The following is a 22,609-nucleotide window of genomic DNA, read 5'->3' as shown; positions in this document are numbered from 1 at the left end:
GGTTCGCCACTATCGTTCTACTGCGTAGCCGCAGATATCGTACAAATCTCAACTGTTCAACAATTCAGAAGCTTCTTCAATTCCGAATTTGTTTGAACCATGCATGGAATCTTGCACGATAATACGTGTTTACATAATATGCATTTTCTTGTCATGGCCTTGATAATACGTACCGTCAGCAGTAAATCCATGCATGTGTATACGGTGTATTAGTTCATATGACTGACAAAGTTTAGTGCACACAACTTATATAGGATCTTAACAGCCTACATCTACTCTTTACCACTGACATATTGTGTGAAATTACACATAGTATTTTAGAAATTACATAAGTATTATTTTTTAGATCTTGACTTATGTATCAGTTTTTGGGAATAGACAGCTCATATAACTATTTTTTTGGATAATGTCACATGGATAATATGAATGTAGTCTGAGTATTGTAAATGAAAAATGTGTGTGTATGAAGGGTATACGGTGGTTCAATGAAACTAATCATTAATTTCTTAAATAGGTGGCATTTATTTAATATTTTGGTACTTTAAAATCAGGTTCGTCCGTACTGTGGGATTCTTTTGGGCCTTTTCGTTTCTGTATAATGTTTTGAATCTGAAATCATAATAATTCAACAGACATTTAATAAAAATATTCTTTTTTTGACTCAGCTGGTTATTGAATGTATATGGCATGACTAACCGCGCAGGCAAACAATGCATATTTTACATTCATGGTGAGTTTCTTTATGGATAACGAAATATTACATAAACTCGTATGTAAATTTTGGTATTTTTTAGGTCGTAGGTTTTTTTGAGTTTTGAGTAAATCACGAAAAACTGTTTTGTCCATTTACGATGATGTTGATGTAGTGGTAACATTTGTATAGCGATTTAAACATATGCTAAAAATCATGGTTTGAATCATAACGTCTGATCGGTCGGCTATGTGCATTTCAAAAGTTAGTTCAATGCCTTGAAACGTAGCACCTTCATTCCCTAAGCGACATTGGTTCGTTAGTAGGATGGAGGATCCCAGGTATACAAAACTGTTAACCCTCTTAAGATACAATACTCTAAAAATATTATTTTACAATACATAATCGTACCTGTTGCCACTCCCTATCCAGTTCCGCTTTGTCGTTCCGTTCTTTGTTTGTTTTCCGGGTCTTTCTGCCGTCTGTGGTCTTCACTCCGTACTGGAATGCGGCTTTGGGCAATGCCTCTTTCTGGTTCATGTAAGCCGAGTATTCCTCTTGGGTGTCGAAGTCCCAACGACCTGCAAACAATGAATTAAATATTAGAAGACGAAGACCAAACAGAAGGATGCCAATGACAAGTAACACCGCTCCCGTGTCGCGCCTTGATATTGCCACGCAGAATCATATTTTACAATATAAAATTGATGATTCTCATAGTTTTTTTAGCATCTACATATTGCATGGTAAAGAATGGTAAACTTTGAGATAACAATATATTAAATCGTGGTAGAATCTAGATACTGCGGAAAATGTAAACAGCAAAATGTTGCAATTTCTTCAAAACAATGAGTCAATTAAGGCTAATGTTTCGAAGTCAGTAGTCAAGCGGATTTAGGACTTCAATCAGAATATTTTGTTTTAGAAAACATTGAGTAAAAAATTAGGAAAAGCGCGAATCGAATCGTCATTCAAATTAATTAAAAAGGGAGAAAAGGAAATGGAAGACACGGTAAATAGAATTTTATTTATAAAAAACACACATTATGAAACAGCCTATGGCTTAGATGAAGGATGGGTATTTATTTAGAATTGCAACAGATACCTTTCAAGCAGGCCGAAGGTATGTACTTGACTTAAAAATTATGGGCAACTTTACCTATGGGTCCCTTTTTGTTGCCGACATCCATCTTAGTGTAGTCCACCTCATCATCGGAGTCATCGATGGCGTCGTCCATCTCCCGCAGGCCCGGATAGCACTCTGCGTAACCCTCAGGTTCCGCTGCCAGCCGGGAGAGCAGCGTGGCCGCTCGAACGCGAACGGCTCCCGAAACTGCCACAAATCAAAGAGCGTTAAATTATTGACACTTCATTGATTAATTAGGACTGAAGGGGTACAAGTGAGATATACGTAAAATGAGTTGAAACCATTTTCACATCATCGCATATCTATTTCAGGGTGAAAAATATTCACGTTTCAACAAAATTTGTGGTATTTACAGTAGAACCTCATTAATAAGAACACTGATAATTCGAAATTTTCGCGAAAAAAAGTCCCTTGAACATTATTTTCATATAAAACTGTACCTTTAATTCATATTTCGTAATTCGAAATTATTTCAGAGTCCTGGCATATAAAAATATTCAATAAATCGTAATAAAGTACACTATTTCATGAGCCAGTCATTGAAAATTGTGACAGACTTTTCGTAAAACATAAATTATTTATTTTAAGAAGGTAATAAAAATAATCCAGACATTTTATGACCTATTAACACACACGGCACCGGAAATTTGATAGGCGCATCTATGATCTTAAACGTTATTGATGAAAATCATTTTTTTTTGTTTTTTAATTTTAATATTTTTCCCCCATACATTTCATAATTCGTAATTCGAATTTTTTTTCGATTTTCGGTCCCGTGGAATTCGTATTAACGAGGTTTTACTGTAATATACTGTCAATGCAAATATTTACTGTTAAATTCATATTAGGTACTGGATTAAATACACATTGAAAAACAACATGAATTTTTTGTCACCCAGCAGTAGGATCGAACCTGCAACTCACGGTGTCATAGACAACTGCACTACCAACTCTGCTACCGTGGGCAATGTACATAATGTTATACAATGGATTTCAATCAAATAAATGCACTTTCAGTCAATTTTATTGTACCTTCTTCTTTTTCTTTCTCAAGCGGCTTATCGAAGTAGGACTGTTTGCTGGAAGCGGCTTCCTGCGAAAGATCCTTATCTCTAAATGTCTTCCTCTCTCGTGCTGCCGTGTAGTCCCCAATGTCGCCGTAAATGGAATCATCTTGCGGTTTTGACGGCCGTCCACCTTTTTCCTGTTGAATAATCACACGGAGGGATTAAAATACTGTAGCAGTGCTTCTAAAACACCGCTCCACAGTCAACAACATAGTTGAAGGTGAAATAACAGCCTTTTAATAAGTAAAAAAACTTGATGGCACTAAGTGTTGGTCAATTCGTTTCTTCCCCCTCTCACTACTATACTAGTGGCCGCCAATTCAGTAAATTTTGCTCGATCAACAGTGAATGTTTCAATATGCTTAACATAACGTCTTTCTGTAACTTATATACATAATATATATTATTTTTAGGGAATATAGATTTGGACAATTAAATATAATGTTCTCACAAAGTGCTGACAACATTTAAAAGATGAAATTCACATCGGAAATGGATAGTTTCACAAATGATCGACAACTGTCAGATGGTACATTTTCACTTTGGAAAGAAATGGTTCTCACTTGTCGCTCGCTATTACACTAAAAATGAATAGGTGTATCTTGGGCTTGGAATAGGCTTGGTGAAATATTGTTTCGCTTTGTGAATTTCCTCCTTTTTCTATGTAATTAGTTGGCAAAACTAAGTTAACCTATATTTTTAAAATATGATACAATACTTCTGTTATTATGTTATTTATGTGGTATTTAGTTTAAAACTATTTTCTAAATGTTTGTATATTTTTTGTTGATGTGAATTAAATCTCCTTACGTACTGGACTACGTGGGTCGGGGAGCGTAACCAGTCGTCATTTGACAAATTTAACAGTGTGATTTGCAAAATTACAAAATTGTGTTTATTTGAATTCAATAAAACTATATGTTTACAATCTTTACACTGTAAGATACGAGGGTGGGTCAATAAGTCCTTAGAAAAGCCGACAGGTGGCGCGACTAGTACTGCAAGCGGTTTGTTTTCATGCAGCGGCACTACCGATTCAGTATGCTGCGAAGTTTCAATCAGATTGGTCGGGTTGTTGTGTGTTTCTCGTACATTTAAAAAAAAAAATTGCTTGTGGAAAATGGAAAAATGGAAAATGGAGAAAATTGAGTTTAGAGCTGTTATTAAACATTTTAATATAAAAGGGTTAACAGCAAAGGAAATAAAAAATGAGTTGGATTTAGTTCACGGCATATCTGCTCCTTCACTTGCAACTATTTATAACTGGTTAAATGAATTTAAACGTGGTCGTACATCAACAAAGGATGAACCACGCTCAGGACGTCCTGTAGAGGTGACTACACCAGAAATGATCAATAAAATCCACGATATGGTGTTAAGTGACCGAAGATTAAAGTTGAGTGAGATAATTGAGGTTACAGGGATCTCAAAAGGTAGCGTCATTTCTATTTTACATGACAAATTGGGCATGAAAAATATTTCTGCAAGATGGGTGCCGCGTTTGCTCACAGTCGACAATAAACGCAGTAGGGTGGTGGCCTCTAAAGCCCTGTTGTCGCTCATGCAACGCAATCCAGATGAATTTTTTCGTCGCTTTGTGACTGTAGATGAAACATGGATACACCACTATACTCCCGAGACGAAAGAACAGTCAAAGCAGTGGATTGCAAAGGCAAACCATGTCCAAAGAAGGCGAAAACCGTAAAATCAGCTGGTAAGGTTATGGCTACTGTATTTTGGGATGCACGTGAAATTATTTTCGTTGACTATTTGGAAAAAGGAAAAACAATAACAGGGGATTATTATGCATCTTTATTGGACCAGCTAAAAAACAAAATTGAAGAAAAACGGCCTCATTTAAACAAGAAAAAAATCCTCTTTCATCAGGACAATGCCCGTGTTCACACATGTTTACGATCAATGGCTAAAATTGAAGAATTGAAGTTCGAATTGGTCGACCACCCACCGTATTCGCCAGATTTAGCCCCCAGTGACTTTTTCCTTTTCCCAAACTTAAAAAAATGGCTAAGTGGACAACGTTTTTTTTCAAATGAAGAAGTCATCGATCGGACAAATGCTTATTTTGAGGACCTTCCGAAAACTTATTTTTCTGACGGTTTAAAAAAAATTGAGAAACGTCTAACCAAGTGTATTGAGCTCCAAGGAAATTATGTTGAGAAATAAAAAAAAAATACAAAAATAAAACCTGTTTTAATGCTTTTTTCTAAGGAATTATTGACCCACCCTCGTATACTAATCTGCCCCATGAGACAGTTTGAATTGCACCTCTGTAAAGCGCATATTGTGATCGAAATATAAGAGAGAGACCTTGTTCTTTTTGGGCTTCTTGGCGTGGCGGCCTCCTTGTCGCAGGTAGGCGAGGATCTGCGCCAGCTTATTGATGACCATGTCGTTGGTGGTGAGGGTGTGGTGCAGGGGCTGCAGAGCCGGCACCTCGGCACGGCTACGCACCAGCGTGGTGGGGATGTCCGCCTCATCCTCTTCCAGTTCCATCACGTACGCCATGCGGCCCGGCGTGAACATCTCGTTTCGGTCCACCTGCTTTGATCTGCAATTCCACCAAAGGTGTTTCGTGTATGGTTGACATTAAGTTAAACCAATTATAAACTCGTAGCACAGTTGATAGATATGTTGAACTGATACACAAGATATCCGCCGCTTTTCACTATCAATAATGCTTATTGTTAAAATTTTCATTTTCCATAAAGTTTAAATAATACATACCTGTAACTTCTGGGAATGGCACGACAGTTAATGCCATGAACCGTAGCACAAAACTGTAATATGCGTATAAGAATTACAGAGCAATACTGAAAAAAGTTACTTAAGGGGGGACATGCTCAGTGTATGTCAAAATGTAGCTTTTATGCTATTTTCAAAGCATGATCCTGGACATTCCTTAAACGTTGTAGATAATCTATTTACAAAATTTTGAAGCCTTATTATCCTTTATATTTATTTTAAACATTTGATGACTGCATAAAGTATTTTTATTACATAAAATAGTATTCTTTTAAACCTCTCGCTCTAATATTTTAGAATATAGTCATATTTCAGTACGTCCATGTGAAATGGTGTTAAGATTTTTTATATTTATTAATTTTTAAAACCATTAGTAAAATTTATGTCGACATTATTATAAAATATTTATTTACAATAAAAAATTATATTGATAATCTCTGTGATCCCAAATTTGACAAGAATTAGGCATTTTATTATTCAAAAAATGGGCAAGATTTACACATTTAAAGATAATTTTAAAGATACTGATTATAAGCTATGTCTTTGACCATTCAAATGTTCTACGAATAATGTTTGGTTTATAGTAATTATTGACCTAAGAATAAGGTAGTATTTTTTTGAAATATGCCCTTTCTATTGGCATTTCCCAGTGGCTAAGCTACAACATACGGCTGTAGCCATAAATTGAAAAACGATAAATGAAGTAGGGAGTAAGATCATGGTAACGCGGTTAAAAGAAAACTATTTTATGTAATAAAAATACTTTATGCAGTCATCAAATGTCTAAAATAAATATAAAGGATAATAAGGCTTCAAAATTATGTAAATAGATTATCTACAACGTTTAATGAATGTCCAGGATCATGCTTTGAAAATAGCATAAAAGCTCCATTTTGACGTACGCTGAGCATGTGGGCCGTTAAGTAAATTACTATTTTCACTCCAAAGTGCCTCTAGTGCAGAGTGGCGCTTATATTGAAAGATGTTTATGACGAATGTTTGTCAGTTATTGGGCTATGAGCAGTATATCAAACACACATTAAAAGAACAACATCTTTTATCGGCCAAGAGACAAGTATGTAATTTTTAAAATCGTTTATTTAGTTGAAATCTAACTGGCTTATTTTCAAGTCGAACGTTTATTTTATGAAAGACAAGACAGACTCGACAACAGTCGTTGAAAAATCGATGACATATTTAGATATCAGATGTTTTGTCAGTTTTTTTCGGATATATTATGTCAATGCTCGCCATTGAGAAATATAATCGAGCATTCATAATATATATCCACAGGATTTCATATCTCAACAAAAAAATTGGGTACTTTTCTGATATCTGATAAAAATCTGTTTCAACCTGAATTCTGTTTCAATCTGATTCAACCTTATTTCAATGTAGGTAGAGTTCAATTTTAACCTCAAACAATATGAACATCTGGCGTCAGGCGCTGGGGAGGAAACAATCATAATGGTGTATACAATTAACGCAGGTAGAGTTAATTTTTTTGTCACTCTCATCTGTATCTATCTGTTTTTTATGGGAGGATGAATCTAGCAGACTAAACTTTAGGGCGGTCATTTTATTGTTCACACTCCATTTAATAATACGTTAATCAAATCAACTAATTAAGGATGCGAAAGCCGTGTTACCTGTATGCAGCAAGCGTTTTGTAAATGTCTCGTCCGATTTTCGTCTTGAATTGGATTTCGTCCTCCTGAAAAACAGAGAGTGATTAGTGTGAAAATGTTACGGCAGCAGTTGGGTACGTGAATAATTATGGTGTTAAGCCGAACCTCCTCTTTATCTTCGGCGTCTTCGGGCGGCCGGGAGACTAGCCGTTCCATCTCGACCTCGCGCTCATTCTCTCGCGTGTGGATTTCGGAGCGCACCTTCTGTAGCAGCGCGTAGTCCAACCCCTTCACCAAGTGAGTGTGCTCCATGTCTCCTCCCAAGAACTTAGACTCCTGCGAACAAAAAATTATAAATATTGAGTCAATATTGATGCCAACTAAACATTAGAAATCCACTACGGGTTTAATTAACCATCTACAATTTATATTCTCAGTTCAATGAAAACAAATATGTATGACTGTTTAGTGTGTACTATTTATGTTGAATCTTAACAGCCTACATCCACCCTTCGCCACTGAAATGTGTAGCATTATTCTTTTTGTTCTGTCCAGTAAGCAGCCTACGCTACTGATGGATGGTACCCATATGGAAAGTAATGTTATCATATTATGATACATCATATTGTGTTATTTTATTAAAATAACACTGAACGAATAACATGGGGGAGGGGGCACCTGAATCATCTGACGCCTCCTCTCCTTGGCGTCAAGGCCGGATTTGAGATCGGGTGCGACGGCGCGGTAGGCACTGGCTGTGTTGGCAGGAGCTGGCTCAGGCGCTTGCCCGTCAGGGTTGTCACCGTCTCGGCGCTCACGAGCTCGGTCGCGGTACTTTTCGGCCAGTTCTGCCAGCTTGTTCTCCTCTTGCTTCTTCAGGGCCGCATAGTACGACTTCTTCTTCCTGCGCAGCTCACCTTTGTCTTCTGACTCCGGCGGCGCCATCATGCTACATCCCACAAATCAGAATCAAAAATCAAAGAAATTGAACTCTAGCATATTATGCATTCTGTATTAAGAGTTTTGAAAGCAGCACTACCTATGTAGTTAGTTGTATTGGTAACAAGTTCATTATTTTTCTTCTTCTATTGGCAGCCCAGAAAACAAAATGGCAGCTCGCATTATGATTTGAAGTCTGTTGCTTTGTTTACATAACCAACGTATGCGTTTTAGGTGATTATTCATCTTAAAGATAATGGTCGATGTATTGATTTTGGTTGCCTACAAACCTACGCCGGCTCTCACATCTAAACTCGTCTCGCCCTCAACATGTCAAATACGTCGATATGACGTCATTGTTATTCACAAAACACACATTATCTTATGGACCTTCGCACACTGCTGGAAGAAAATATTTTAGTTTGAAAAAAACACTGGAGGCACATGCAACTATTTTCACCCAACATACAGCCCTTGAATGACGTCATTGTTTCCGCACGGCCTTGCTATACGCACATAAGAAAGTTGCATGTTGCGCTGAGTTTTGATTTATGATGTTTATCCCAGTCGAGACGATTTTTCATGTGTGACTGGGGTACGAGGAAGTATCTTTCTTAACTTATCAGGTGAATATGAAATTATAGTGGAATGAATGAACCTACAATTCGAAGTCACTTGTATCTAACTTAAAAAGTAGATCAGACATTGCTTTTTCAAATTCATAGATTTCGGCTCCATCTCCATAGGTAAGAATAGAAGAAAAAAAAAATTCAACATCTTTGGGGTAGATACATAATATCCAGCTGTATGTGGGGCGGTCCATGCGCGTCAGAATATGATCATGGTATGATACCTGGCGTTCGCGATGGCTTCTCTCACTGATCCGGCTGGGTGTGAGGACCCGGATCCTGAAGGGGTACTCCTTGGAGTCATCAGCAGCTTTCTAAAGTCGTCATTTGTCAACCGCTGCGACATCGGGGTGTCTTCCACCCCCATATGATCGTCTTGCGGCATTTTTGTTTATTTAATTTTTTGACACAGTCAATCGAAAGCTGAGAAAAATCTCTAAAGAATTCTGGATAATGAATAATTACTATAGAAACATAACATTGATAATCATTAAGCTGTCAAAAGTTCAAACCATAGACTAACTTTATATTCGTTTATTGTCTATGCTTATTCTCAAACCAGGAGGTTCAACTTTACTGTATAGACCAGGGGTAGGCAAACTGCGGCCCGCCGGGATTTTTTTTCTGGCCCGCCATCATTAATTGTACTTAAAAAATATTTACAGTAGATTAAAATTTGAAGAATTGGTTGTTTCGTAAATGTATTATCTCAGTACGTCTTCCTTGCGTCTCGTCTCACACTATGTAACCATTATTTTCTACGTTGAAGATCGTGACACATTTAAATACTTTTAACTCCGCGTTGCAAGGAAAAAGAATAATGCCCATGATATGGTAAAAAGTTTCAATGGATTTAAAACTCAAGTTATTCCTTCGACAAATATCGAATAACGACGTGGACCACTTTCCAACTTTGAAGTTGCTGAATATATCAGAATATAAATTTGAAGAAATGGTAAAATTATTAAAGCTCTGAATGACGATTTTTCACAAAGATTTGGTGACTTCCGAAAAATTGAGACAAGTTTAGCAATAGTACGCGATTCATTTTCAATAGATATTGATAGTGTACCGACAGATCTACAACTTGAGATTATTGATCTACAGTGTGACACTGATTTAAGAGAATTGCATCGTCGTGAAGAAATCTCCAAATTTTACAATGCCCTTAATTCAGACAAATTCGACCAACTTAAAGATTATGCAAGAAAAATGTTCGTTATTTTTGGATCAATCTATATATGTGAACAAACATTTTCGATCATGAACCTCAATAAAAATTCTTTACGATCAAATATCTCCGATGCCCATTTACAAGCAGTTTTGAGAATATCAACTACAAAATTAACACCTAAATTTACAAAAATGTTTATTTTTCGTGATAATAAATAGTGTATATCTAAAAATGGTATTTTACTTGCGGCCCGCCGCTCATTTTGAATTCTTGAATTTGGCCCTCCATCCAAAAAGTTTGCGTTACCCTGGTATAGACGGAGGGTTTCTTTTATTTACTTACCTTAAATTATAATAATAAATTAGACTGCTATACAAAACGGTGGTAGCGATAGTTTTATCACCTTATTTTAATTCTCTAAACCACTGCCATTCTTATTTGATATGATTTTATAATAAAATAATTTTAGTCTCTAATATGGTTACAATATTTTGCTAATAGTAGCACTGAAACATGCTGTCAACTGTCATCCTAGTGTCACATAACAGACAAAAATTAAAGACTGACAAAAGTTATATACTTTTGATATTGCATTGGAAGATGCACAGTGTAGATTGATGGAATGTATCGAAAATCAACTGTAAATATATATTTTTTATCTGAATACTTGTGAATAACTGTGTGAAATGTATTTGTTCCAGAAGTAGAGTGATATTAGTTGAAAAAATAACCTCGATTGTTTGTATCAAAGTTATTTGAATGTACATACAAGGTCTTGGTCAACCCTTGGCTCAAAATAGCACTTGACCTTTAACTATGAATGTTGTGTCACTATTCGGAGTAAACGTAACCTACTGTCGTTAACAGGGATGGAGAATTTTTATCCTGATAATAAACCATATAATATCTATTCGGATAATAGCGTGTGCTTTTACCGCCGGCAATGAGAAGAATAGTGCCTGGGAAGGCCTTCGTGCGGCAGCGTGTTGATACTGGGTGATGAGGAAAGTCGAAAGTGTTAGGTACAATTCTGTTAATACCTATATTTAATGTTCCAATAAACGTTAAAATTTTTATACAATTTGTTTTGCGCAAATTCACAATCCTGTGTCAATTACCAATGGTCTTAAAACTTGATAATATCGTGGCGCCTTTAGCATATAAAGATTCTTTTACTGCACCCATTCTAAACTTTTCCTTCAGATTTAATTTTGAGACCTTTTTCTTTAACTTTTATAAGCTGCCAATATTAGTTAGAGTGAGGTTTAGGTACTCCATCTTCCTTGCTTATGTTATCATTTCTCGGGCAAGCGTTCCGTTCTGTGTCATATTGACAACAACGGTTGTGTTGAAAACATCATAATTCATTTGCGGAATAATTGTACAACGATTACTTTTGATTATGATGATATTTCGTGACCGCCGCACAGCGTACAAACGCCAGATGTTACCTAGTTCAAATAAAATGACCTATCTTCGTGTCGACTGAAAAAATGGATCCTACAGTCCCGGTTTTCCTCGGAGTTTGTTGCGACCAAGCTGTAACACTATCTCTATGAGCGAAAGGTATTTATGTTAGAAAGAGACAGAGAGTCTTGTGGTAGTCAATCGGGAAGGCCGTAGATCGGATAGCTTGTCTCACAATATTTATCGGCTGTTGGCAGAAAACTTCTTGAAATTTATTGTGAACAAAATTTTAATATTTTTTACATACAGGTATTATAATATTATTTGACATTGAATCTAGTATGCTATCTTCTTCTTCTTTCGACCATGTCCGATCCTAACAGGATCATATGGGCCTCCACAGAGTAGAGGTTTGTATTGACAGATTTTGTTTTTTACGAGAAATCGATGTCAGCCTTTTTGCTCAACCTATTAGGTCCATACCCTGACATGAACTGAAATTGAAAAACAATATGTGTACTTGCCAGACCCAGGATTCGAACCTGGGACCCACGGCGTTATTGTCCAACGCTTAAGCCGCGCGGCCACCATGGGCGTATATGCTATCTAGTATCTAGTATTAAGTTAATCACCAATTATTGATGATGGGTTTATGATTAATTCTTAACTTTTAATGATGCTCGGCTCGAATCTTTTCATATATTGTAAAGTTAATTTTATAAAGATGTTAAGATTTTAGTAAAATTGCTTCTAGAATTAATATATGGAAATTGTAGTAATTTATATGCATTAAAAGGCTAAACGATTCTACTCAACTTTTGATGCTAAGTTGTAAAACGGTGACTGTAAAATTTACTTATGTACTAGAAAAAAAATTGCTTTCTCATAGTTAACCCTGCTCGTACCTCTATGAGTCAGTTCGGTAATGATTCCAGCCTCTTTACGATTTCTGCAGATTTCCCTAAGAGATGAAACATTTATTGGTGTCACTATGCACAGTATTTTGTATATGATATGATATCCTGGGATTATCACATTACCTTAGGTTTTAACACGTATGATTTACTCCAATTAATAATACAGAGGAATGTAGAGGGCAGCAAAAGCGTAGGAAGAAAGAGATTCTCTTAGCTACGCAACCTCCGTAAGTGGCTCAATATCCAAGGCATACTTACGGTGACTCATAGCGATTTGCGGACTCGTAACTGGAACACTGACGGCGAGCGACCTGCAGCGTGAATCGCATGGAATTTGTTGCTAGCGACACCAGATGTTTTTTTCAAACTAAAATGTCGCATTCCACCGATGTGCGGAGCTCCATTTGGTAACGTGTGTTTTGCTAATAACAACTACGTCACGTCAATATATTCAACATGTTACAGAGATAAGTTTAGATGTGCGAGTCGGCTAACTGATATAAGACGGCACTAAATGAATAAAAAGAAAATACAGGATGAATGTCAACCCTTGTGTTAAATGGGGAGTAGTATACATTTTGTTATCACCTTAAGCCTCGCAGTGATCGAATCTATCAGAAATGTATCATTAAGTGATTGTGCATTAGTTTATTAACATTGTCTAGAACAGCCTTAGGATGTCACGGCATACACTTACTACAATTGCCATTCAGGGATTGAAGCGTGCCCTATAGAATTCTGACGTGGGTGATGTTGGGTGTAAAACTTTCGTTTTTTCTTTTTAGATGACAATGCTGAGTTTGCGCAGTCATTTGGGGCAGTTGGGTTTACGTGGCGTGTCTACAAGTCGGGTGTTGGCAGCTCCCAGCCACTATGACGTGTTGGGTGTCACCAAAGCGTCCACTCAGGCAGATATCAAGGCCTCGTACTATAAGCTGTCAAAGCTATATCATCCTGATGTGAACAGCGTAAGTACATACTAGAGTACAATATTAAATGGATTTATAAAAAATCTCATCACTGGTTCTAATAAACCAAATTCCTCAAATCTAGAAGAAATCACTTCTATGAGAGTATCCATAATCTTTATAATAATATGATGTACAAATAGAGTTTTCTTCTCCCAATATCATAATAATATTATGTTTAAGATTTAGGAAATGTGATGATGATTTATTATTATTAATTTTTACAAAATTTTATAGTACTTTTTACACTTTTATTAATTAAATCTGGACCGGTTTCATTCGCCTCAGAGGGACATTTTCAACTATATAGTTATTATGACTCAAGCTGGACTTTCGAGTGTAATATTTGTCACGGGACCACCCATTAAATCATGAATCACAAACCCTTTTTTTTTCTCGCGCAGATAATCAATTTTTTTTTCATGAAATTCAACTTGTTAGTAGAGTGGCAGTATTATAATTTGATGGCCCCGCGTTGCCGATCCCTGCAATAATCAATCTCTTAGCGAAGTCAAGCTCGACTCAATTCTAATTGATAACTGAAGATCAAACACCGCCTTATGTAACTATGTAAATAGGTGACTCCTTCTCTGCTGTCTGTGTGATATCGTTTTCTGCGCACTGTGGTAGGGTGCCCGGTAGTGAGGGCGCCTGGACGGGGCTGTATGTGACGTCCGAACGAGTGAAAAAGAAAGTATTTGAAGGCCCCCGCATGGCGCTATAGTATTCATTTATATAAACTCGCCTTTCAAAAATTTTACATTAGGTAGTCAATTGAATTTGAAATGAAGATAAGATTTCGTGTGATAACTCTAACTGAATAATGTTCCTTGTATAGCCATTTTAGGTTTATATTTCACTCAGAACCTCGCTCTTGTATATGACTAATTCGATTGTATATATTTATCCAGGATGCAGAGGCGGCAATCAAATTTCGGGAGATCACAACCGCTTATGAAGTTTTAGGAAACGTACAATTGAAAAAACTGTATGACAGAGGTAATTGTTTATGAAATTTAATATTCATGATTACGGCTTCGATTACCTGGCTATAAGCAACAACTATGTTCAAAATGAGTTATGCACATTTTTCACATCACACTTCTATTGTATGCATGTAAAGCATTCATATTTGGAACCTTTTTTATGCTAGTTATAAGCACACGTAAACACTGACTGTAGCGTAATTTGAAGTTGCCAGCCAATTTTTACTAGGTGGGCACTTGTAGGCCAGCTATTTTTGGAATAAAATAAATCCTTTAAAAAATATGAAATAGGAACAGAATGATAAATATTTGTGAAAATTTACCAAATCAACATGTTACTCGAGTTTAACGTCAATATTTTCACACTAAAATGATAAATATTGTTTAGAAAATATACACAAACAGTTCGTTCAGAAGTTATGACGTTTACAAGATCCCGCGAGTTAACTCATCCGTGGCACTATCAGATTTATGTTATAATGCATAGGTATATTATGATTCGATTTCTATTCACCCTAGCATTATAGTGCCTGTACATGTGCATGGGCTTACTTTCACTAATAGTGTGTATTTTAAACTATCCCGATAATAACTGTTTACACGTAAAAGTGCTGACTGTCTCGCGAATATCATTCTTCAAGAGTAAGCCAGATGTCATTGTATGGTATTATTTGACAGGTCGTAAAAATCGGTTAACCTCAAAACGAGTGCAGTTGGTTTTTTTACCGGCAGGTTCGCCACTATCGTTCTACTGCGCAGGCGCAGATTTCACACAGCCCAATTGTCGCGTGAAAATTCAGAAGCTTCCGAACTCTTTTAATACATGCATGCAATCTTGCAATTCGCACGATAATACGTATTTACACGTGCATTTTTTTGTTATGTCCGCGATAGTACGTACTCTCATCACGTGTAAACGGGTTATTAGTTTAAACTCAATGATCTTGCTGTGTATGAATGTTAAATGTGGATAATTTTCTTGCAAGTTTTAGCCTGACTTAGGAAATTGTAGTGTACGCTAGAGGTGAGTTGCAAATACTGTCACCAGTTTGTGTACTCAAGTATCGGATGAAACTACCCATACTCTGTACGTATGGCCCAATAAACTTGTTCCAAAAAATTTGTGATGATATCATCGCGAGTCGCTGGCTAGTTGGTAGACTTTCAATACTATTGACATCAAATGCGCGCGAGCGAGGTAGCACTAGAATACATTTATATTTTAATTTATAAGTCTATGCATGCGAATGACATCATCATATGTATGAACAAATATGTCATAAATTTTCTGTAGCAGCATATTATTCCCTCGGAAATGTGGTGAGGTGACTGAGGTGACGCAGCTTACAATAAAAAAATCATTGTTACTTATTCATTTTATGTTAACAAGAATATTATAACATAACATAAAAGCAACTCATAAATTTAAAATGTGTTTATAATTTTAAATGGGACATTAAGCGATTCTATTGAAGCCGATATTTCAAATACTAATATGGAGTTAAGTTTTAGTTCCAGTTTATTATGAGACTTATGTCGCATACGCATGCCAACCGCTCTATGTAGTATTCCAAATACTAGTAAGTATTTTGGAACAAGTTTTGATACTAAGTATTTTTTTATACTGGTAGTAAGTATACTTCAAAATCAACCAGTTTTCCCACCTCTAGTGTACGCCTAAAAACATTAATTAACATGAAGAATTATTTTGGGCTACAGTGTATATCGAGATTTGAGGTGCATGTTTCATGTTAAAATTGTGCGGTATGGAGTGGTGCGATCCACTACGGGTTTAATTGGACTTGGAATGTGTACTGTTTATGTTGGATCTCCACACCCTACCTCCACTGTTCACCACTGATACCTACATGACAACTGGTCTATTAAGCGCGAATCAAATTGAGGTGTATGTCATGGTGCACGTCGCCTACTGTTACGCTGTCGCAGCGACAAATTTAGTCTATGGTTTCGTCATTTTGCAGAATATTTTGAACCGTCACCATCTATCTCTTTAATTCACTGAAGAATGACACTGATGAAGAGTACCTACTATAATGTATTAGTAATATTAATTATTCATGCTAATTTCAATTAATTTTAACAGTTTCTATGTGTGCGTATGTTAAAATACTTGCAGCATGACATCCATAGATAATGTTTTGAACAGAACCCAACTTATAGACCATAGATAATAGACAACATTCTTATCGAAAATACATAGTGCCAACTGCTAAAAACAAAAAACGTGATTTCGACATGACATTCGAAAAGTGTAGGCATGTGGAATATGATAAAAACGTTCAAAACGTATAAATGTTAAAAATGTAAATTTTAAACACCAAGAACAACGACATTACACGCTTTTTTCCCGTAGCTGTAGCTTACTGTGACGTCACGTGATAGTCTGCGACATGCACCTCAATTTGGGTCGCGTTTTAGTGTTTTGCACGAAATAGTGTCGGTTCAATGCCTTGAAATGTAGCACCTTCATTTAACTAAAAGGGCATTTTGACGCCAAGCATATTTTTATTTTAATTCCTAGACTACTTTTCTAATTACCTATAATGGCTATTTCAATCACGATAGTTAAGTTAAGCATATGGGCATTTATTTTATATTTTATAAATAATTTAATTGCAGGTTTACATGTTGATGTTGGCGATCCTGGTATTCCAGATACCCCTATAAATAAATTTTACAAATCTCGAGCGACCAGGCATCAAGTACCCACTGACACGAGGGAAACAATTTATGATTACGACATATGGTAAGTCATGGTAGGGCATGGTTGGCGATCTTATGGCACGTGAACGATTTACAAATTCAATTTTTTTATATTTATACTAGCTGACCCGGCAAACGTTGTTCTGCCATATAAATTATTTCTAGTGAATATTTTGGTTGTTAAATAAAAAATAACGAATGTATCGTAAGTGTGTGGGGATGGGATATATGACAGAAAGAGGAATAGAGCGCTGTAGACGATGACCGCCGATAAAAACAAAAAAACATCAACCATTAATTTTCTCAATTCAAAATGAGTAATGATGTTCATAATGAATGAATTACCTGTGACAGGATCTCGTTGTTTAATGTTTATGCAATATCCGTCTTGTCCCTTCCAGAAAATTAGCGGATATTGGAAAGCGTCGTATGAACTGTGTGTGTCAGCGATGAACTCCAGATTATTGTTTCTTCTTCGAATCACGATTTCTCGCGTCGATGTGCGGTCGCCAACCATGATTCCAGCAATGTCGTCAACAACAGGCGCATTGAATCGAAGCACGTGCTCTCCAGCTGGTGTTTTATCAGGATTGATGACAATAGCGTGATTGTCACTTTGCAATTCGTGCATGTGTGCTTTGAAGAATTTCAATAATTCATTGTGCTCATTCAACAGGGCGTCTAGTTCGCCGACGATGCGCCTGGCATTAGGCGAATTGAGGCTATTGTAGCCGCAACGTGCATCTACATGATTGATGTCCTCACCGCCCATGAAGTAGATTTGTAAAAAAATTATGTGGTTCGTTTGGCATTGGCAGCAATGAGCCTACTTTGTGGTATATTTGGCCTTTGATTTTGAACGTAGAATGGAATTGTTAACCATTTGCCGCAGTATTGTGAACTATTTCTGTTGCTCCGAACGAAGTCTTTTGGAAGCATGAATTGAATGTGCTAATGGACTTCAGGAACAGGTTTGAATCTGGAACCGTGCCGATGAGCAACCCGTTCAATGGTTCTGGTGGTATCTCAATTTCTGGTAGTTGCACTTTTCCTGATACGCAACACATCCCGGCTGACTCATGTTTGAATTTGAGCGCATGACAATGGGGACATTCTTTGTCCATAGCACCAATCAGTACTTTCAGATGAGCGGAATATTCAATATCTGGCTCGTACTCGAATGCGAGACGAAGGAACGAAGCGGATGTAAATGTTCGATGTACTTGTTGGCGTTGTCGGTCATTTGCTCTGCGTGTGTTAACTACGAACCGGCGCGCTTGGCTCCGTTCCAATTGTCGTTGTTGATTTCGTTCAGCTCGTGCCTCTTGTGATTGGGATGCACGCAATTGCGACATGCTTACACGCACGTTTTTGTTATCTTGTTGGATTTGTTCGTCTGTTCTTTCTGCTCTACTATTTTGCATGTTTGTTGCTTTATTCGTTCGACGGCCCAAATGGCCCCCCTTGCGTCTTGCTGGCATTGTGCACTGTAATACACGCACATAAAAATAGATAAATTAAAATAAATCGTACAAAATTTTGCACGCACTGCGTTGTGATATGCCGAATGAAATGTCAAAATGACGCGACGCTTCTCTTGAATTCTTCTCGGACGTAGCGCCATCTGTCATTCAACAACATAAATAATTTCGTTCTGCTTGAAACACGAACGACGGTTAAATTTGTTCATACAAAAATAATAAAATCGCGATTAAAAAATGGGATGGCAGGGGTAGGAGGGTGAAAATTTGGGGTTATAGGTATTTTTTGATGCAAAATAATAAAAAAATACAAAAAGAAATTTTCAAAAAAATAAAAGAAAAAAATTTCTGGATAGAGATACCCTAATCACCTAGTGGTATGAAATATACTTGTTGACCTATTCTCATACCTATCAAATATACATAAAAAAAAATCATAAAAATCGGTCGAGCCATTTCGGAGGAGTTCGACCACAAACATCGTGACACGAGATTTTTATATATATAGAGATTATATTATATTTATAGTATTTCCGGACTCTTCATTTATATTTATTTCATCTTTCCATACACCAATATATTTTTAAGCTGGCAACTCTGCAGAGAGTGTAGCCAAGAAATTTTGTTATCATTCGAGGTTATGTTTGTTTATTTATTAGATCCGGCTGATGTTGAAGACAAGTGCATGTATTTTATTTAATTTAGTAAATCCTATTTAAAGTGACTTGTTTGTGGAAATAAAAAAAAACAAAATCATTAGAATCAAACAGCAGAGACTTTAAAAATTGGTGGACTGCGTGTGTGGAAACTTGCACGTATGCAGTTCGCCGTATCACTCTTCACAGTAAAATGTTGTATCGGAAATATATGGCCGTATATTAAAAACCTTTCAACCTCTTTGGATCGTATAGTACTTACTTAAAATTCATGTCTAAAGAAAACACGGTTCTTGTCGGTTTATACTTTATAGGAAGGCAGCAGCAAAAAATTTTTGAAAATAGCCGATATACATACTGGATTATTTGTTAGGTTAGGTTTTCATTCTTGAATTCATGAATTTTGCCGAAATCAGCTATGAAAATTGAATTAATATTCAAATTGAATCTAATAAAATTGGAGACCGTATGGTATACGGTCATCTCTTTACGATAGAAAACTCACAGCGAACTATGCCACGGTGAAATGTTTTACGTACAATTTACATGTAACTGGTGGACTGAGGTACTCCTGGCATGATTAATGAAGGCAATAAAGCAGTATGTATTGTGAATTTTGTAATAGTTGTATGCAGGACCTCGTCAGTAAAACGGTAATATGAGACAAACCATAAATCACTCTTTTAGAGAATCAAAGACGAACAAAAAGAATTTATTGATCGGGCAATTAAAAATAAAAATATTCAATTGACAAACCTAATGAAATTTCATTAAAATATAACAGCTGCTTGTTATTTTGCCTCAAACATAATCGCTAAAAAGAGAAAACTGTTCCAGTGATGGGGAATATAATATATAATAATATTATTATGAAAGAAGCATGGTCAAAATGCTCCCATGATCTCTTAAAATTTGAAAGCCATGAAAAAATATTCAAAGAATAAAAGATATGCCTTCGCTTAGAAACACGGTGATCGATAGAATCTCAAGAATTCAATTGTGGTTTTTAAACTTTTTCGATAGGATTCTTAAAAGCAGTTTTTCCATTTTTCCCCATGAAAAACTGCTTGGCATGCCAAACACTCGAAAAATAATGTTTAGGAATTTTTGGCACGCGCATGTAATAAAGTTTGCCAACTATGTGGTAGGTATTCTCAACCGATGTTGGAAAGGTGAAAATACTTGTATTTTTCTGATTTCAGGGTGAAAGAGCATTATGGCGCAACATTCGACCGAGACAGGGAACGGAAAGAAAAAAACAAAACCAGAAGAGCAAAAGTCATCGCCCACAAGGATCTGGTGATGAAAGAATCGCTTTACATCTCAACGGTCTGCATCATCGTTATTACTATCGCACTTTTGAATCAACATAAAGATAATGACGTTGATGAAACCAAACCCCAGAAGTAGAAGGCGCAAAGCCCCCAGAAGCCGACGCGTCGTCAATTTTGCGAGCATCGCAACCAATCAACAAATAATACTTATACTGCAGAGCATAATAATTGTCGGTTGTCCATTACCGAGTGCGGGTTGCCCATTTTGTTAGTGGCAGATGCCTCTCAGGCCATTCGCTTTTTGTTATTGCTCCTATCGATGTCTCGGTACTGTGTACGGTTGGTTTTAATTGCTGTTTACACGAGAGCAAAAATAAAGTTTTGAAATCAGTCTGACAAGAGTTAGTTTATAAGTATTTTATATCAAAATAAGCGGAATTAGCATTCCAACACAAACCTTTAATTATTTCTTTGGTAAATGTGCCGCAGATGCCTGCATGAGTTTTTATAACTTTTTAAAACCAAACCCAACATAACCTAACCTACCCCAACCTAATATAATCTTAGTGTGTGATAATGATGCATCGAAATGTATGAAAATTTCATATTTTAAATTAACAATTATTATTGGATCGAAAAGCATCTGCGCCGACAGAAAAGGGTATTTAATACAATTGTCTGCATGGAATAAACTATTTTCGTAAAAAAAAAATATAACAGCTCATGCGGGCATCTGTGGCCTAATTACCATTTCTTTTCAAAAGATTGAAGTTTTATTGTTATCTTGCATTTTAAGCAGATATATATTTTTGCCATATTAACTTTTTTTCCCATTTGGTCAGATGCCGATATCTTTTAACATTACTTTTTGACCAATAAAGTTGCAGCTTTAAAATTTTGCCACATCAAAGAATGTACAATTTGGAATATATTATACACATAAAAAAAGCTTAAAACGTGATAAAAACCGCAGTCATAACCGTCTGCCATCACAGTACCGGTCTATTTGCTTTCTGAGATAACTAAAGGCAAACGTTTCAAAACGTTACTATCAAACTGTGAAGTGCAGTAGGCAGGGTCCCCAGTTGTGTTCATTGTGCATTCCACATTAGCACCCCGCTCTTGTTCTATCTATTGCAATCATTACGCATGAGGTGTTTATTTTCAAATACCAATTAGTCCACTATTCAGTTCCATTTATTGTTCCATTAGCTGAAAAAACCTTTTATTACGATAAATAAATAAGCAAATTAGATGTTTTAGACTTTCACGGTTGTTTTTTAACGAAATAGATTCTTGGGTTTCCACCGTGTCTACTTCTTCCGTCTTTCCTCGACCATTTCCTAGGCCATTATCAAGAGATATGTTATGATGAAGTGTAGTGTAGGTGTATGATGCAAACGTCGCTCTAAGAATGCCAAAAGGAGTCCGATTACTTAAGATCAAACGTTGCTCAGAGTAATGTGTCAATCGTAATCGGATTTTGCTAACGGTGCCGGAAGCCATGACGTTTTTAACAATAACCCATCATCCCTATTAATATTTTCAGGGTTTCTATGGATTTCGATGGCCTACTTTGCCAATCGTGGGAAATATCCCTTTGGTTTCGAAGTCAAATTTGTGTTCTGTATCCATCGAGTGCTCGGCAATTGCTGACATCGTGAGGTGTTTAAGTCGGTATGCCCTGTCGTGTTCACTCACACGCTTCCTAACCATTCAAGAAGTTTGGCCTATATACTTTTTCGGGCATCCGCGACAGCTTATCAGGTATATACCTGCCGAGTCCAAAAGCTGTGAGTCCTTTACTGGTCTTAACAGATTCTGGACTTTCGTCGATGTTGAGAATATTGTTTCGATCTCGTGTTTCCTCAGTATCCTGGAAATGGTATCAGTAGTATTTTTAATGCCTGGCCTTTGAATTTTGTCCGTTCATCCTGACTAACTGGGCTCAGTGTGATTTTGCTTTTGCCGGCTTCTTGGATCATCTTGTTAGAATATCATTCATACACCTACACTACACTTCATCATAACACATATCTCTTGATAATCTCTGCAATGAGCCCGAAACGTTGAGGAAAGAAAACAGAAGTACACACGGTGGAACCCCAAGATTTTGGATTAAGGTTCATTTGCAAAGAACTTCACACTACTGCTATGA

The 22,609-nt window shown here is 36.5% G+C and overlaps 2 protein-coding genes across 2 annotated transcripts; one reads left to right on the top strand and one right to left on the bottom strand.

Annotated features, from left to right (window-relative positions):
- Positions 1-499: 499 nt before the first annotated feature.
- On the bottom strand, positions 500-9,384 carry beag (IC cytokine homolog beag). Its single transcript, XM_085950689.1, has 9 exons — positions 9,089-9,384; positions 7,975-8,245; positions 7,462-7,632; positions 7,318-7,382; positions 5,234-5,474; positions 2,871-3,042; positions 1,851-2,024; positions 1,103-1,272; positions 500-609 (listed from the first exon to the last, which is right to left on the bottom strand). Exons 1-9 carry the CDS (start codon positions 9,247-9,249, stop codon positions 526-528), a joined length of 1,509 nt encoding a protein of 502 aa, XP_085806815.1. The 5' UTR covers positions 9,250-9,384; the 3' UTR covers positions 500-525.
- Positions 9,385-10,553: 1,169 nt separating this feature from the next.
- Positions 10,554-21,392, top strand: LOC147069684 (uncharacterized). Its single transcript, XM_085950702.1, has 5 exons — positions 10,554-10,678; positions 13,148-13,330; positions 14,242-14,329; positions 16,957-17,083; positions 20,380-21,392. The coding sequence occupies exons 1-5, from the start codon at positions 10,661-10,663 to the stop codon at positions 20,585-20,587; spliced, it is 624 nt and encodes a 207-aa protein (XP_085806828.1). The 5' UTR covers positions 10,554-10,660; the 3' UTR covers positions 20,588-21,392.
- The last annotated feature ends 1,217 nt before the right edge of the window (positions 21,393-22,609 follow it).

The sequence above is a fragment of the Rhyacophila brunnea genome, unplaced genomic scaffold (assembly GCF_057557595.1).
Source record: "Rhyacophila brunnea isolate RB1 unplaced genomic scaffold, BYU_Rbru_1.0 scaffold_23, whole genome shotgun sequence".
NCBI classification, from domain to species: Eukaryota; Metazoa; Arthropoda; class Insecta; order Trichoptera; family Rhyacophilidae; genus Rhyacophila; species Rhyacophila brunnea.
The sequence above is the reverse complement of the archived record's forward strand: the minus strand, read 5'-3'. Positions and strand labels throughout refer to the sequence as shown.

What these genes read in the sequence shown, in the direction of transcription:
- beag (XM_085950689.1), bottom strand. Translation starts at nt 9,249, where the DNA reads ATGCCGCAAGACGATCATATGGGGGTGGAAGACACCCCGATGTCGCAG. An exon ending in GAAGCCATCGCGAACGCCAG is followed by an intron (nt 8,246 to 9,088) that starts GTATCATACCAT and finishes TGTGGGATGTAG; the next exon opens with CATGATGGCGCCGCCGGAGT. An exon ending in ACGCCGAAGATAAAGAGGAG is followed by an intron (nt 7,383 to 7,461) that starts GTTCGGCTTAAC and finishes TCTGTTTTTCAG; the next exon opens with GAGGACGAAATCCAATTCAA.
- LOC147069684 (XM_085950702.1), top strand. An exon ending in GAAAAAACTGTATGACAGAG is followed by an intron (nt 14,330 to 16,956) that starts GTAATTGTTTAT and finishes ATTTAATTGCAG; the next exon opens with GTTTACATGTTGATGTTGGC. An exon ending in ATTTATGATTACGACATATG is followed by an intron (nt 17,084 to 20,379) that starts GTAAGTCATGGT and finishes TTCTGATTTCAG; the next exon opens with GGTGAAAGAGCATTATGGCG.